Source organism: Notothenia coriiceps, unplaced genomic scaffold (assembly GCF_000735185.1).
Source record: "Notothenia coriiceps isolate Sejong01 unplaced genomic scaffold, NC01 NC01_scaffold00037246, whole genome shotgun sequence".
NCBI lineage: Eukaryota > Metazoa > Chordata > Actinopteri > Perciformes > Nototheniidae > Notothenia > Notothenia coriiceps.
Genome location: NW_011369947.1, coordinates 5,302,848 through 5,321,187, shown reverse-complemented (window position 1 = coordinate 5,321,187; position 18,340 = coordinate 5,302,848). Strand labels below are relative to the sequence as shown.

Genomic DNA, 18,340 nt, shown 5'->3' with positions numbered 1-18,340 from the left:
TCAAATACTATTATGTATTTTAGGTATGTGTGTGTGTGTGTGTGTGTGTGTGTGTGTGTGTGTGTGTGTGTGTGAACTGTATGTATGTATGTGTATGCATGTTTGTGTATTGACAAGAATAAAGGTGTGACATTGTAACATAAATGTGGGGAATTTAAGAGTATGCTTCAAATAGAAAAAGAGAAATTCATATTTGCTGCAGGTAGCGATGAGAGTCTTGTTTAGTAGCTGCTTCCTGTCACGGAGTTTGAATCGGGGTCCTCGATTCAAGGGACCGTGTCTTTGACCATCCTCTACTTAGAGAGCAAAGGATGGACAGGTGCATGGACGAATGGCTAGTGTTAGCAATAAAACAAATGTTGGTGTCTACCATTCAACTAACAGAGTAACAACACTGGGCCCGTGGAGGGTCTTGTTCAGTGTGCATCAACTCCCCAAGGCTGGGCTCTTATCCCCCCCGCTCCTCCTCCTGCTCTTTCCCTCTGCTGCTGGTGATGTGAGAAGAGAAGGAAAGCAAGGGATGAGTGCTCTGCTTCTACACAGCAGATGTTGGGGGAATGTGGGACTGAAGTATCAGCGAGGCAAAGACATAGAATCTAATGATTGATAGAGTCTCCGAGAGCAGAGAGCTGCTGCTGCTAAATTTCCCATGTGCCTCTCTGGGTAGTGTAGGTGTAATGACACAGAGAGGCAGACAAATAAACCTCTGCTTCAGTTTAAATAAAGCCTGAACAATCTGAAGCATGTGGTTTGTAGAAAAGGACACACTAAGAAATGCTTTACTTGTATACTTTAACCTGTTGTTTAGTTTTTTTTTAAATCACCAGATGTTAAAACATACTTTAGTAAGTGCAATACAATAAGGGGAACATGAGAACATCATGAACTTGGGATACAAGTGAGTAGGTCGCCATTATCAGTAGGTGTCTGTCGATATGTGAATGTGCCACCTGTGCATACTTTATGTAAATAATTCATGTGGTAAGATGTTATTGTTTTTTATGGTGTATATGTAGTATGTAGGATTTTCATTTTCTGTTGAACTGCAGGACGGAGCCCAGAACACATTTTCTTACGGGAACATTAAAGTATATTGTGTTTTATTGTATCACATCGAAATGATGCCTCCAATGTGAATTAAAAGAGTAAATAAATGTATCATACAAAGTTGAATATTCATAATCAAGACACCTACAGTATATAAAGTATTATGCTCTTCCATTAAACTTACTTATCTCCAGCTTAATATATCACTCTCAGGTCAAACTTAAAAAAACATGAGCCGTTTGTTAAGTATGACATGTTGCAATAGTTAAAATAGAGTTAACTAGGATATTAAAGTTGGGTTTAAGGAACGGGAAAAACAAGTAAATAAAAGGTTGGATGCTGCTGGAATGGAAACAGTATTGCCTGATTGCAGCAGGAAACAGCCCCAACAGCAAGACATGGACCAGCACACACAAAGGCATTAGACTTTTCCTCCAGTGAAGGAACTGCTGATCCATTAACTAGCCGACTGAATGTATCAGGCAAAACTGTGACATGCATCACTTCAGGAAACCTACACACGCGTCTATTCTGAAGGAAATAAAATACAGCCACAGTAGAATAGCGAAAGCACGGGTTTAGAGAGAAAGAAAACATCATTAAATTCCTCCACAATCAGAACAATGTTGTATGCTACTGACTGAAGCCTTCGCTGACTTAACAGGAAGTGACTTCTTGCACCCATGAGCCCTACACCAATGTTAATTTAATGGCATCCTCTAGTATTCTTTACTCATATTTCCAGTTTCTTAACCCATTAGTATCTGTGCTGGGGCAGGCTTTGTTTGATGGTGTGAGTGTGGCTGCCATGGACTGGACTAGAGGGTATTATTCTGCATTGATTGTTCATCGGGCTGGCTTTGTACCGGGTCACGAAAGGGAAATTCATTAGCATGCGCATTCTCTCTGTGGCATTTTGGCAGGGCGACAAAACAGTTATCCTGAAATGTTGCATTGGGAATTAAAAAGCCTTTGCTTGTTGGTAACCAGGGGACGTCCTCTGCTGCTTTTAACCTCTCGTTCAATACCAGAGCATTTCTAAAAGGCTGAGGGCTCTGTTTAAACTAATCTGTGGGGAATTACTGTAGATATTGTTCTGGCTGCTGCCTAACAAGCTTAACTAAACCAAGCAATGTGGAAAATACTGTAAGTTATGTGTTTGCACACTTTAATTAGAAATGTAAGTAATTTTTTTCATGTTTCTCAAGGTTCAAGGTTCTTTATTTGTCAAACGAACCTAGCTACAGTGTAGTTATGTCGATGAAAATCTTGTGTCACAGGCTTCTCTAACAGTGCAACACAAAACACAGATGTACAGAAAAATATAGTGCAAGTAAATAGTAAATACAAGAAGAAAAATAGTGAAATAGTGCAATAAGAGTCCATGCAAGTCATTGAAATATGATATATTAGGTAAATAGATAAATATTTTTTAAGTAGCAGCCAGATGAATATTGTGGATGTTGTTTCAACAGTTCAGGTGTTTAACAGTCTTATTGCCTGTGGGATGAAACTGTCCCTGACTCTGGTGGTTTTAGTCCGGATGCTGCGGTAGTGCCTGCCAGACGGCAGCAGACAGAACAGTTTCTTCTCTGTTTCTCTCGTAAAAATAGCTCAGTCTTCAGGCAGAGATTGAGTAAACCAGGGTTTTTACTTTGACCTAAATGAAATAACCCGTGTAATAAGAAAAATGACTCTGAACAAATGGAACCAGTTTTCAATTACACAATTTATGTACTTTCAAATGCTACCAAATTCCCCTGGTCTGCCTGGCAGGACCATAAACAGAATTGATGGGTCTCCACGTCTCAAAGTTGCCTCTTGTGGTCCAGGGAAAGATTTATTTTAATACCTTGCATTTCTCTTGCTCTGAAATATTGCACCTGTGTAGATATCATAAAAAAAGTCCAGAGAACTGGAAAAGATTTGTGCGGGTTAAAAGAAAGAAGAAGAAAAATCCAACGTATATTTCTTCGTGATCCAGAGAGATTGATGAAAGACACACAGGAATCTGCAGCATTAATATGCATTTGATATTATGTCAGCTAATGAGATCCGTTCAGATGATTTAAAGAAGATAAGGTTGTTGTTTTTGATCTTGAATCTTCTTTTGTCTCCCAATTAGGTGGTCTGTGCATTTCTCAGTCTGTGAAAATACCCCGAGAACCGAGACCTGGAGAGTTTGACAAGATCATTCGCCGGCTGAGTGAGAACCCTAACGCCAGAGTGGTCATTATCTTTGCCAACGAGGACGACATCCGGTGAGTATCTTCCCTGCTTTCAATTATAGAACTTTTAACTCAACTTGTCGAAACCACTGCTTGATACTCCCTTTATAACATTTACATCACACTTTGTGTTCGATAAGTTGTGAGGAAACATTAAGGGAGAGCGGTTTAAGAGTTTTTAAAAAATCGGCTAATGTCTCTTGTGATAAATGTTGTTAAGAAATGTTTTTACCAGCCTCCTCTGTCCTCCAATTGTTAACTGTATTAATGGCACCTGTTTGAACTCGTTATCTGTATCAGTAGGAATTAAATAGCATTTTCCTTGTGAAAAGTCTATTTAATCTCTGCTGCTACCTGAGTTAAAATGGCAAATATGATTCTATTTGGCTGTAATCACATTTTCTAAATGATTGTCTCCTAGGATGTTGTAACAGGTAGATAGTAGACAAATTGTAGCCCTGCGGAATAACTTCACAGTTGAGAAACTGTACATTTCTAAGGACTTCTTTGAGGATTTTCCACTTCATGCTACCTTAAAAAGTGTACCTTTGGATGGAAACAGTGCATTATTAAGCCATTTATTTGACAGAGCTGGTTAAGTTAACATAAAACACATTTATCAATAGGTGAATCTACTGAGACTTTATAAGTGAGGGTTTAACTGCACTCCAAGGTCATGTTTGAGGTCATGTGATATCATGGTGTCGTATTGAGGGGCATTAAATTCTAATTATTGAGTCCACTCTCTTGTTCTATCCAACTGAAAGCTCTGACATTTAGTCTGGTGTCCCTATCTATTCTGACCACACTATTATGAAAGTACATTACCAGTGACTCAGCATTCCTTGTGGGGACACAAATGTATCAATTCAAATGAATTCTCTAATATTAAGACTGCATTAAGAACTAGTTAATTAGCTGTAGGCTGAATCAACACACACAGTCCAGTTAGTAGGCCAGTGTATTCCTGGTGGAAGTGGGCAGTGATTTGGGGTGGTCTCTTGATGATGTCCAGGGCAGAAGCCCCAGTGCTCATTGACTTAATCCAGTCCTGATAAGGGGTAATAGTGTGGATATATAGTAATTACAAAAAGCCAGGGGGATTTCAGGGCTGCATGCCTGCTTTATCCTTGAACCCAGTCAGTGAGAGCTGGCAGCAGCTTATTAAGAATCCAAAACTGTCTACACAGAAAGTATGAGCTGTTTGGAGGGAGCCCTATAGTGTTGAACTAAATAGAAATATACCTCCTCATCTCAGCCTCTTAAACAAAGGAAAATGAGTGCTTCGTTTTTATAATCTCTGGTAGATTGGTTTGTCCTTGGTTGTTATTGAGAAAAAAACATGGCTTCATATAAATAAATAGGAGTACATTTAATTAAATAATCTTGTACTGTGCACTTCAATCACGTAAACATTAAAAACCCTGATTACTTAATGATAAAAACATAATGTATGTCTCATTCACATAAGCACAATTGGTATTTTTAATCCAACTTAAACTCACTCTCGGCAACAAGTCATAACAAACTACTGGATCAAGCTTAAGGTAAAGACAAACGTTATATATATTGAGTCATTTCCATAATGTTGTCGGACACTTATTTTGACAATCTGAGCCTGTCAGCGGCAACAAATAACCTCTTATAGCAGACATAAGTTGCCGTGAGGAATTGCATGGAGTGATTACATTGCAGTCTGTTTAGCTGCTGCCACCTTTTGCATTCTCGGACCAATTTCAGATAAGTGTTCGCTAAGATACAAAAACATGAGGAAATAGGCCTCGGGTTTATCTTTATTGGGAGTTGGAAAGTGAATATGAGCGGTTGAAGTTGACGGGAACATGCCCATCCACAACCTCAAACAGCACCTTCACTGTAGACTTATCAGCCTGTGGAGTCATTTCTCTGTTATGTAATCTCCTGACAGTAAGAACATTTATGTTTCTCATTTTTCCTACATGGAGAACATAAGTACATCTCAAGAAATGCTCATTTCACTAGATTTCTGGAGCCAAGACTCAAAATCATTACCAATCAAACAAATGTCCCTGTGGTGATAAAACTAAGGTTAGAAGACATAAAGTTAATTAGATTACTCTTTGCTCATCCACTCCACATTGGACTATTACTAGAAATATGTAGCAGGCATACCTTTTATATTTGGTATGGCATCCTTCCTAATACAACTGCAACACTGAGGGATGTTAAGACTGCATGTTCAATATAAAAAAAGCGGTTTAAAATACAGTAAGATGCTTAATGTGATTTTTTTCTTGGTTCCAGCATCTTTGGGAAAATACGAGGGGTGGTAATGCCTCCCCGTCTAGGTGGCTGTGTTTAAATTTTATGTTGCTGTGCTCAAGCTTTCCTGATATATTATCCCTCCGCTGCTACAGCCGAGCTCGCCTGCAGTTTTTTTTTTACAGCTCCCCAAACTTACTTCCATTGGCAACAAGCCTGGACAAATGTGGCAGGGGTGTCATTCTGCCACAGTAAGGAAGAAATACTCCGCACTGGAAATGCAAAGTGTCTCTGTAGTGGCTTTACAATTCTACTTGTGCCTCAATGCAACTTTGGCAAGACTCAGAATAGAAAACTCTAGTTATGGGATAACCTATATGACACCGCACTTATTCATAATGATGCATTTAAAGAGCCTTTTGACATTGCATTTTCTTTTTAATACAGAAATTCACGAAAGCCTTTTAAACTCAACATTAAATGTGACTATTAAACTGTTCTCATGTGTCTCTCAAAAGGCGGCTCCTCCAAGCAGCGAAAAAGGCGAATCAAACCGGCCATTTCATCTGGGTAGGTTCAGACAGCTGGGGCTCCAAAATCTCCCCCATATTGAACCAGGAAGAGATGGCCGAAGGAGCCGTCACTATCCTCCCCAAACGGCAATCCATAAAAGGTATACATTACTCAAACGCTAGCAATACTTCTGCCATGCTTCTGCCTCTTGTCTGCTTGTTGTAGTGTATGTTGGTTTCCAATGAACACATTTCTTTACATACATAATTTGTTTTGAGAGATTATTTATGTATTAAAGGTGGGGTAGGTAATTTTGGAGAAACCAGCTCGAGTGCGCTAGAATTTGAAAATACACAGCCGGAAAAAAACCTGCCACTTCCTTACAGAGCCCCTCCTCCAACACACACGAACGCGCACATGACCAATGAGGGCACGAGATAAGCTTGTGCACAGATGGAAGGCTGACAGGCAGGTAGGCCATCCAGATATTTTAGCCGGGCCGGCTCAGATGATTGGTCTTGCTTTTTACAGTACCACGGCTTCCACAGATGACATTTTGGTATGGATTTTTTGTCAAAGCATTTAATATATTCATTGCTATCGGGATGTTAAGAGCATTCCATGGAATATAACAAAAAGTATATCCGAAATAAATTCAAACTGCTGCGATTCAGTAATACATTGTGCAGCAGCAGGATCACTATTTTAATCTACTGCCATAAAGTGAGTCCGGTACTAATCTTTTGCTGGAGCTCTATTAAATAATTTGAAGCTCGACCTTTGGTATTCCTCCAATGTTATTAATCTTAATGCTTTCTTTTGCTTTGCTTGTGACACACTCCACAATGATCAATCCACTAATCAACTAATTGTGACACACTCCACAATGATCAATCCACTAATCAACTAAATGTACATCGCCCAGTTTGTCCATGATCGAACCTGCCATATCATGCTTGTCAGACAGAAGTCCAGCCATATTGCTCCCAGTCAGTTTTATACCAGCCAAGTATGTTTTTTCTTTGTTGTCTTTATTATCACTATTACTTGACAAATGTTCTCTTTCCTTCTTTTTCCTTCCTGGTTTAGACCCCTGCTCCTTTCCACACTGCAGGAATTTATAGCAATGCTGCCCAGTCCATCTGAGGTCAGGGGAGAGAAGACTCTAAAGATGGGTGGCTTAGGTGAAGTGGCTTCTTTAAACACCCCTCAAGTTTAAAGGGAATGGCACAGTCCAATGAACCAGGCACATCTACAAGGGCAGGTGATCTGCAAGATACTGACAAAACTTGGGTTAACACAACACACAATTAATAATCACTAAATTACAACAGATTGCTTGCACTCAATCTAGTAAATTAAAGTTGGTTTAAAATGTGTCTGTGTATGATGTTAAACAAATAAACAGCATTACCCTTAGGATGTGTGGTTGCTTGTGAGGCTTGTAGTTACAGGGTTATATCACATCTAACTACACTGCCCGTCCCAAAAAAAAAGTTGCACACTGATGTTTTGTTGGACCGCTTTAGCTTTGAGACCGGCACCCAGTCACCGTGGCATCGTTTCGATAAGCTTCTGAAATGTCACAACATTTGTTTCCGTCAAGAGTTGCATGAATTCTCCGCCAAGATCTTGTATTGATGATGGGAAAGTCGCACAGAGTCTTCTCCAGCACATCCCAAAGATTCTCAATGGGGCTGAGGGCTGTACTCTGTGGGGGCCACTCCATGTGTGTGAAGCAAATCTCATGCTTACTTAAGCACTCAATGTGAGCCAGATGAATCCTGGCATTGCCATTTTGAATATGTCCGTGCCATCAGGGAAGAGAAACTCCATTCATGGAAAGACCTGGTCATTCAGTATATTCAGGTGGTCAGCTGACCTCATTATTTGGGAACATAACGTTGCTGAACCTAGACCTGACCAACTGCAGCACCCCCAGATCATAGCACTGCCCCTCAAGGCTTGTATAGGCGCTAGGCATGATGGGTGCATCACTTCATCCACCTCTCTTCTTACACTTATGTGCCCATCATGCTGGAACAGGGTACATCTGGATTAATTGATTTGGTTTTAATAATGCGTTGGACAGTTCTTAACCCAATGTTAGTAGTTTTGGGAATCTCCTTAGTTGTTTCTTTGTTGATGTAGGCCAATCATTTGACCCTTCTGAAACATCCTTTCTACGACCGCAGGATATGTCTTCCGACATGGTTGTTTAAGAAATTAGAAGCTGGGGTTAAATAACTTATTGCAAGCTGAAACACATTAAGCACTGCAGTAATTATCCAATGGAAGGCTCTTACAGATTTGCTTAATTAAATCCAATTGGTGACAATTTTTTTGGAAGGGCAGTGTAAATAAATAATACAGACCTACATAATTCTTAAAATGTTGCGAGGCTGACCAGAGGTCCTTCGACGCTGTCACTTCTTAGCGGGTTAGATCTCCATGGTAACTTATGCTGAAAGGCTAGCCTGGTCCAGAGCAGGTTAGGTTCCAGCATAAGAGATCAACTCTGTGAAAGCACCGCCTGCTGACCAATCAGAGCTCTGTGTGCGGAGTTTAAAGCTATCAAGTCATATTACAGGAGAAAGGAAATACAGAAAAACTGCCGTTGCAGGAAAGATGGCCGGCAAAAATCACCGACTGTGAACGTGAAAATTAATAGAATATCACCTCCCATCTTTAGAGCAATCTGACTATTATAACATTAGTGTTAAGAAAGCTTACTTAATGTGGACCTATCATGCTATATTTGAATAATATATTGTAGGGCCATACCTATACAAAACATGTCTGCAAATTTTTTTTTTCAAAACACCAAACAGATCATGCATTTTAGCCATGCCTCATTTCGCTCTATTTGCTCTTTTTTAGCCCTGATTTTAGCCCTGTTTTTACAAGGGCTGATTCTGTGAGAAGCCTTCTTTGCTGCTTTTGTGGCAGACTACAGTGCCACCTACAGGCCTGGCATATGTACTACAGCGTCTCCAGCGCTTTCGAACTGCAATGGCCGCGGCTGTCTCCTCCTGATAGGTGGAGAGTTGCCCATATAGGCGGAGCTCCTCGTTTCTGACGTCAGAGAATTTTCAAATCTGTATCAGATCCGTTGCAGCCCCGTTTTTATAGATTTTGGTATGGAGGAAAAGAGAGAGGGTTGTGTTTTCTGACACTTGGTGAGTTCCCTGACACACCGGGGACACATATTCATGTATAAAAGACGTACAAAAGTGCATTTTTGCATGATAGGTCCCCTTTAAATATCTGTCACAAGTTAACATAAGTAGGATCATAGTAACATTACGTACAGTCCGCGGGACAGTGAGTGCAGACGTCGATGTGTCCCATTATCATTCATATCACATCATAATGTATCATATACAGTATGTCCTTATCTGAGTCAGCTTCTTGAGCCGTATCTGGCCGTGCAACACTTACAGCTGCATACTGTATGCCGAAGTATTATTTTAAGCAACACATTAAGTTGACGAAACACTCAAGTCAAATGTAATTAAAGTCAGATCCACTCGTGTCTTAGATGGGGGGCAGTGAAATCATAAACCTGTTAATGTACACATTCAAACACTTTTTCTTTTACCAGCTGTATTCACCTTGCAGGTGCAGCTAGCTTTTATCCTGTAAAAGTGTTTAAGTCATGGATGTTTAAAGTTTAACTTCTTCATATGTCTAATATTATAGTTGACTTTTCATTCAGGAAGTATGACGCTCTGCGCTGTCAGTACGCTTGTCCATATTTGTGATTGGTCGNTGTTACCGGCCACCCTGTTACTATTTTTCACAGTAACAAGGTGCACACACAGTAACTGGGGATGGTAAAAAATTATAATTTTTAAGCATAATATCCTGAGCTTGACCAAAATATTTTTCATTCAGATTAAATTTAAAAAAAAACATGGACATTTTCTTTTTTTTTGAATACCCTAGCTGAAATGGCACCGAATGCTAGGAATGACCCAACCACGTTATTCTTTTTAAACCTACATTTACCTAGATTCCTTGAGTTCAATTCAAAAAGCTACAGTTACAGTAAAGCTACAATGAACTCATAGTTTAGTCTGTTTTTGATATAGCCCAATACCACAGATCACATATTTGCCTGAATTGGCTTGGCTTTACCCCCAACCATAAAACAAAATCTCCATCAGGAAAAAGCTCAGCAAGAGTGACCCTCTCATGACGGATGCTATAGCAAAACTACAGCCCTAACCCTAACCCTAATCAGAATTGAGTCTTTAGGTATTACTCAAAGAAGGAGAATGATACTGTACCTCCACATATTCTTCCTGATGGCTGTCTATGAACTGAGCGAGCTCTGTATACTGGAAGGCCTGGACAGTGGAGACGACCAGCAGTAAGGAGAGAACAGCGGGGAGATTCATCTGTTGGACAATCAGAAAAGACATTATTGATACTGCAGAGGACTGTCTAAAAGATCTTGACTTTGTTTGAATATAACTGCACAAACAGAATACTGCCAATGTTGTCCCCACCATATTTTAAAAGTATAACTAATACATGTTCTGAAAAATAGCGTGCACAAAGAAATGTAATAAACAAGAACAGTGATTTTGTGTCAAGATGTACAATTTGTACATGTTAGTAAACTTTTAATAGAAAATAGAAATACGAACATTGCACTGCGCAACAGCAGGGCACAGGCACTACACTTTAAACAACAGGTAACCAAAAAGAATTCATAAATAAAAAAGGCCTATTACAGCAGAGGAAGAAGGTAATGTTTTCAAATGCCTTTCGTCTAAAACCTAAAGATATTTAGTTTAGAGAGATAAATTACTGTTATAAGATAAGATATACTTTATTAATCACAAATCGGTCAATGTTTTTGTTGCATCAGCATGTAAAATAAGTATCGCAGATAATTAGAAATAAAAAAGAATAGAAAATAAACAATTATACAATAAACATCTCAAATTAGAAGATAAAGCAGAACTAAAAGAGTGAAAATGTAGAAGTTGACTATAGAAATATGTAAATTATCTGATGAATAAAACACTATTGACAGGCTAAATAACAGCTAACATCATATCAAATTGGGATATTATTTACATTTAGTGTGCAAGAATGACATATTAAATTAAAGTTAAATATAAAATGTACAGTGAGAAGTTAGAAGTCCAGATAAAAAAGAGAAACTATGGAGCATTGAGTTCTCGGCCAGCCAGTAGTATTGCTGTATCTGTCCTTGTAACTAAATGTCTTTAAGTTATGAAGAAATGTAGGGATATTTAGTCAACAACAAAAAATCAATCATTGCAGTTAAACGTTTGACATTTTTCTCTGTGTGACCACAGGCCCAAGTGTCACATTTAGGATATTTATTCTTTTTTTTTTTTTAAATCAAGCATTAGTAAAAAAACAGGTCTTTAAAAATACCTTGTTTCCCAAAAACACACATCAAAACAACGACTTACAGTACATTGTAACACACTATGGTGAATATTTTCAGAGTGAGTCTTCTGTCTTACCTTGTCTCTGCTGGTGTGTGTGTGTGTGTGTTTGTGTGTGTTTGTGTGTGTGTTTGTGTGTGTGTGTGTGTGACAGTCTCTCAGGCAGACGGACTGTGGCCCCTTTTTGTTGCCTGAACATTTATATACCCTCCTTCATACCACGCTCCCACTGAGCCTGGGGGTCACAGTCAAACATTTCCTGACACAGCGCCAAGACAGCTGACAAATTAATTGTATTTGCTGACAGGCGCAAGAATCAAATATTGATCCTGCTCAAAGAATGCCCAGGGTTCAACAGGAACAAAGGCAGCGAGCTCCTGCTGCTAAAGCAGCTTTTCATGTTTCCTTATTAAGCAGGTGTCCCATTGTGCTGGGCCTCAGGTTAACCCACTTGTAAGCATTCCTAGTTGACAAGCAGCTCCATTAGATTCAAACCCCTAAACAGGTTTGACTGAACATGTTTAATCCCATCACCTTTATGTTCATTGGATAAATTGTCCTTGGTAAAAACATCCGGTCTCTTTCTGTTTGTCCCAGTGTGAGACAGGACCTGAGCATAGGGATTTGTCACACTCACATTCAAATAAAACTGACGGGATCAAAACAAAGTAAGCCTTTAGCTAGAACTGAATTACTCTGTGGGCATGTTTGCTTTTGAGTATGTTTTGTTTTTTGGTTTGTGTGTGCATGTGCCTGGATTCAAAACAACGAATGTGGCGAGGTGAAAGAAATAAGGTATAAATAATACAAATGTACTTCGAAGCATTTTGAATCTCTTATATTTGTTTGGCCTGTTGCATTTATGAGAAATAGGACACATAAACGGCAAACGGCTATAATCCAGCGCCAGCGTTATCAGAGGCCTGTACTACGAAGCCGGTTCAACATAACCTGGATATGTTTGAGTTACCCGGCTTACCTAATCCAAAACAAACGCGCTCTCGCTAAACTGTCCTACGACGCTGGCTATCAACTCGTTAACTCAAGCCAGCTTTGCCCTATCTTGTTAGGTTCGGGTTAGGGTTCGCACGTGTAGGGTTAGCGAATTCACATGAAAGGGGTGGCATTTGGAGCATTCGACCAATCACAAATATGGACAAGCGTACTGACAGCGCAGAGCGTCATACNCCATATCAAAAGATGTTGGAATAGCAATGAATTTGACGAGTTTTGAATTTCGCAAGCCACGCCCACGAAGGCGGAGGTCAACTGCAGATTTCCAGGCGGCAAATTCAAAACTCGTCAAATTCATTGCTATTCCAACATCTTTTGATATGGGTTCAATAGACAATTTTGGTCATTACTATACATATTAGCATAACAGATCATGCACAGGTGCACACTTCACTGGGCCTTTAACCCTCTAAGAGACCTTCACTTCCCCCTTTCCTTATCTCCCTAATATATTGACCATTGCTTTGTTTGTCTTCTCTGTTTCCTCATGTAACTTGCAGTACCATTATTTCCCTGGTATTTATTTTTACTGACTAATAACATGAAGAAGCATCTGTATTTTTATGTAATTTTCAGTTATTGGTCTTCGTATTTCATGTCATTTTTATCCCCTTTTATTTTTTTTATTATTATTATTTTTTTTATGTTGGTGTTTTGTAACTTTTTGATTGATGTCTTGTTTATAATGTGATCATAGCCCATAGGGGTGAGCGAGGGTGGGGGGGGTGGGGTAACTATTTAGTCTTCCTACAGACCATCTTCTCTACGTGTGTACCTAATGTATTGCAACTGTGATGTCTGTCAAAAAGCCAATAAAAAGATTTAAAAAAAAAAAAAAAAAGAACATGTCAAGCTATGTGCTGTATCAGAAACAATGCGCGACGTGTTTTGGAAGTAATATGGTCTGTGTTTACATTAGCAAGCGTATCGCTAACGCTCAGAGCTAACGCTGTACTGGAGAGAGTATGTGTAAAGAAGCCAGATATAAAAAGGTACTGTCCTTGTGGTAAACTTGTGAGAGAGAAAGCGTTTGAGCTCCATACTTTTTCAGAAATAATGCTTGATGTGTTTTGGAACATGATATGGCGTTTAATCACGGCAGCGTTTATCTGAGTTTCAGGGGCGTGGCCAGCAGCAGCTCCAAAGGGGCATGGCCAGCAGCAGCTTGGTTACATTTAAAGGGCCAGACCCAGAATCAGCACTTTAGTAACAGGGCTGAAATAGAGGGGTATGAGGCATGCTACAATGGGTGATCTGTTTGGTATTTTGAGCAGAACACTTAAGGGTCATTTTTTGGATAGATATGTCCCTATAATATATTGTTCTAATATAGCATAATAGATGAGCTTTAAGATGGTCTTTTTTTAGATGGCTGACTTCCCTATCATGTTTCCTATAGTTCAATAAAAAGGAAAATGTGAAATTTGCATTTTTGCATGTCATTACCGTGTCCATTGGAAATATAAAATGGGAAATGCAGTTGTTTTTGGAACAAACATAATGGCAGTAGCAGCAGCAGCATGTTAATTACAGATAGACCTGATTGAAACCATAATCACCAAACCTGCTGTGACACTTATTGAGTGTTTAACAGTGGAAGCCTCTTGTCTCTCATTTAACGCACTCTGTCTTTTTCTTGTTTGCAGTTGGAAAGACGTCTCTGATCACCCGGTTCATGTATGACAGCTTTGACAACACGTATCAGGTAGGTTCTACGGCAGAGTGAATATATTTGGTTTCAGTTGAATAGTCATCAGGACATAGGAAAAGAGAGTGCAGTGCCAAGAGGATTACACTGCACTGAGTGACGTTATTGTGAAGTGCGTCTGCCTTCGTCAAACTACAATTTTACCTACACTGACTAAAATCACATCTTAATATTTTACCCCAGTGTTGTAGTCAAGTCACCAATTCACGAGTCCAAGTCACTCTCGAGTCCCCACTTTTCGAGTCCGAGACCAAGGTTGCGTTCCGATAATCCAAAAATCAGCTCCTAAGTTCTAACCCTATCTCCTATTCCTTGACCTCTGAGGGAAACGTCACGGGGTTAAGGGATAGTGGATAGGAGAATTCAAAAGGACTTAGGAGAAGAGACTGCGGTACTTTAGAGAATCCGAATGCACTTTCACTATCTGACGTGTTTATGATGCGCCAGCGGACGTCATTGTGTGCGTCAGCTGCTGTGGTGAAACTATGGAACAACGGACTACATGGATGTTTAATAATAACGAGGGACTACTGTAAACTCATCTGGAGACTCTGCACCATGCTCTGATGCTGTTGTTTTATGCTTTATGAACGTGGACAACAGAGAAACATATTCTTCATGACCAAAGTTGTAATTTAAATCAAAAAGGAAAGTGAAATTTATGTTCGTCACCCTCTCCCTCCGGTCCACATTAATACAAATGATCCCAATACGTATGATTGTATGAAAATATCTTAAAAAAAAATACAAATGTATTTATTAACGTTAGTCCTTAACATCTATCACTGTGTACATCACCATTTAAACATCTTTTAAAAGTTGAACAAACCCCACACAGCTCAGTGAAATGTTGACTTTATTTGATCATTTCAGTAAAAACTAACGTTCATATTTCTCTTTTTGATTATAATACTGATGAACGTTCAAAACAAAGCACTTTGGCAACTTACCACGTTTTAAAATGCTTAATAAGCACCGTAACTTTCATGATATAATTTCTCCGTCATAATCGTTTCTGTCCGTGAACACAGACTGTTGTGTGACGCAAATGCTGCGGCTGCAAGGCATCGTGGGGCAGAATTTTGAGACTGCCAAGGCACACAGGGGGATAGGTTTGTAAAGCCCTAGCATGGATGCGACATTTTACTAATAGAAAAAAGCTAGAATGTGTGCCGTAGATAACGTGCAGACAGGCGAGGACCCTCTCCTTAGGGAGGAGACACGAAGGGACGTCCAAAAGACGGTACAAGGGGAAATTGTGCGACGCCAAAAAGAGGCCTTCAAAAAAGGAAAAATGCTACAAAAAACTCCCAGGTTCCTTTCTCCACCAGCATAACGAGTAGTGACGTAAAGACGTGTTTGACACGCCAACATAAATGACGGATATCACAGAGAATGACGATTCGCTTAACATATACGATGTCGTGACCGGCCTGGTTTTGTAGCAAAATTTTTACACCGATTTAAAAAATTTTATTTTGAACTAACTAAACTAAACGATTCGTATTGTTCAACACTCGATAACTTATTTCGATAATAAATAAGTTTATAAACTGCTTATGTTAGACCTAATTTAGCCTAAGTACGAGTTACTTTGAAAATACCATCACGTTCGTTAGTAAAGGAATGTGAAAGGAAAAAAAAAAAAAAAAACAAAGGTCATTACGCGCAAGAAATATACGGATGTATTTCCACACCCCCGTGCTTGTTGAATCCCTACACATTTTGATTCGAAGTACCTACGAAAAAATATTTCTGCATTGTGTTTATCTGAACCCCCAACCTAATATTCCCTTTTGTGTCTGTGAGTAGTGGGCTCCAGTTCGATAGTTAGCTTAGGTCGTCTCGGTTATCGGATTCGCTTTGTGTTTTCTAAGTTTTTTCGATACTGTATTTTACCTGAATGGTTTCGAACTTCATGCCCCTACGCCAGTTTAGAGTAAAGTAAAAGAAAGGCAAAAATCACTAAAATTAGCGATATGCGACGAGATAGACACTGAGGCGAGACAACTGATGTCCCACTTTTGATGTGAAAAAGAGCGTCGGTTGCACATGAATGTCGGTTAGGCGAGAGACTTAATACTCTAACTGCAACCATCCTTCGGTCGTGATACGGGTGAACCACTAATAAAAAAGAAAAAACCCGGCGTGTGGTAAACTTATCTTTTTATGAGACTCGTACGGGTCACATCCGAAAATGTCGTTGGGTAAGTTAAATCTAATCCGTCTCCTCCCTCCCCCGAACGGGGGTGTAGCGAGTTTGTGCCCGGGGTAAGTTATCCGTGTGAACACGTGATTACCTTCTTGTGTCGTGATTTTGTTTAACATGTCTACTTAGGTGGACACGGGGTGGACGTAGGATACTGCCTCAGCGGGTGACGGACGAAAAGAATTATGTTAATTTATGTTGCTATACGTGACAATGTATTTTGACGTGCTTTTGTTAGTTAATACATCTTCGGTTTCTCCTTTGTCTTCTACCTCAGTGAGCTCACCGGCTAAAAGCCCTGGAAGAATCTAGAAGCCTGAGCCTTGAGCGGCGTTAGACTAACGTGCGGCTGAGCGTTGTGAGCCTGAAGCACTTAAAGCGCGTGCTACTGACTGAGCCTGAGCTCACTTAACTAGCGGCGTGCCTACTGACTGACGCCAACTTAAAAAGTGGGTGCCCCTACTGAGCCTGAAGCTGAACATGTAACTACCGAGGCTGAACCCTGAGCCTAAGCCCTCGTTCAAAAGAGAAGCGTCAGTCTACGATGAGACGACGGAACCGGTACACGGGTGGACGCCTTCCGCTGCAGTGCTTGAACCGCCGCAGGTGGGGACGGATAAGGTTCAATCTCTACGAGTCTCTGTGGGGCATAGCACGACGATAAGAAAGTGTCTAGACGAATCTGTTAAACCCGTTTCTCGTCGCGGTTTTACGGGGGAGCAATGCAAACCTTTTGTTTAAGCTCTAATTCCGAGGCATGTGTGTATGAATTCCTAAGCTCAAGTCTCGTAATAATCCGGACCAAGAACTTATGATAGTATCTCATGCGACTAGATTAGTTTTATTTCTAGAGTCCGGCTCATTGTGCCTTTTCGTGTTACCGGATGAATTGGACCCGAGTCTTACAGCAGTAAACGACTACCGATTCATCGGTACACGAAAGACCCCGAATAGAGATAACTCATATTACATTTGTAAGTGATATTCACTTAACACCCGTTAGGGGCCGACTTTAGCTACCAGTCTGGAGGGTTGAACTTAGCGCATAGACGAAATAACGGTATGGGAACGGAACGGACATATGTTAGTAATGGTTGCAATTCGCGGAACACGGGAATAGTCCGGTCCGACAATTTTTGGGTTACGATTGATAAATCATATACAATTACATAAACAGTAGATAGACAAGTAACCTAGTGTAACACAACAAAAATGTGACGGAGACAACGAGGTACTGAAGGCCGATTTCGAAAGGAAGTTTTATTCTTCAGGGCGTAGAATAATGATACCTTTTATTTTCACGTTTTAGCCCCCTTTCGAAATGGTAAATCGCTTTTTAAACCGTATGTTTATATTTAGTGAAAGAGTTTTCCATTTGTGTAAATTTAGTATCCGAAACACTGTATAGTTTCCAGCTAAATGTTATCATTATTTATTAATAGTTATTATTATAATTACACATCATGTATTTCGGATCAAAATAAACATATCGTTGGACTATGTTCTTAACATCCGGTTTTGAGCGAAGTGTCCGTCAATCTGGATTCATATTTGTACTGTCCATTTCGTTACATCTCCTCAGTCGATGCAAGTTGTTTTATATAGGTGATTATTGATGTATTTTCTGACACTGAGTCTGAATGAGAAAACTACTGAACCTGAGCTGAGTCTGTGTCCATTGCTACTGAGTCCTAGCGGCTGAGCTGAGCCTGTGAGGAACCCACTGAGGCCTGAACGCTGAGCTGAGGCCTGACCCACTGAGCCTGAACTCCAACGCAAGGTTATCAGGTAAATCGATCCTGGATAGGTTTATTGTTGCGACTTTACTGTGTGCCTTCTATTGCAGCTCATCTGTCGGTACGAATTTCACTGGCAAGGTTAAGAGGTTTTATTTCCTTTCACTCCAAAGTTTGAAGTGAAATATTTGGAGGAAAAATCGAAGTCCCTT

The 18,340-nt window shown here is 39.9% G+C and overlaps 1 protein-coding gene across 1 annotated transcript in view; it reads left to right on the top strand.

Annotated features, from left to right (window-relative positions):
• Window positions 1-7,175, top strand: part of LOC104966317 (metabotropic glutamate receptor 4-like) — a 21,736-nt gene extending 14,561 nt beyond the window's left edge. The window contains exons 2-4 of the mRNA XM_010795504.1: window positions 3,173-3,308; window positions 6,035-6,189; window positions 7,144-7,175. Coding sequence (XP_010793806.1) covers window positions 3,173-3,308; window positions 6,035-6,189; window positions 7,144-7,175 — 323 coding nt within the window. The remainder of the gene's footprint in view (window positions 1-3,172; window positions 3,309-6,034; window positions 6,190-7,143) is intronic.
• The last annotated feature ends 11,165 nt before the right edge of the window (window positions 7,176-18,340 follow it).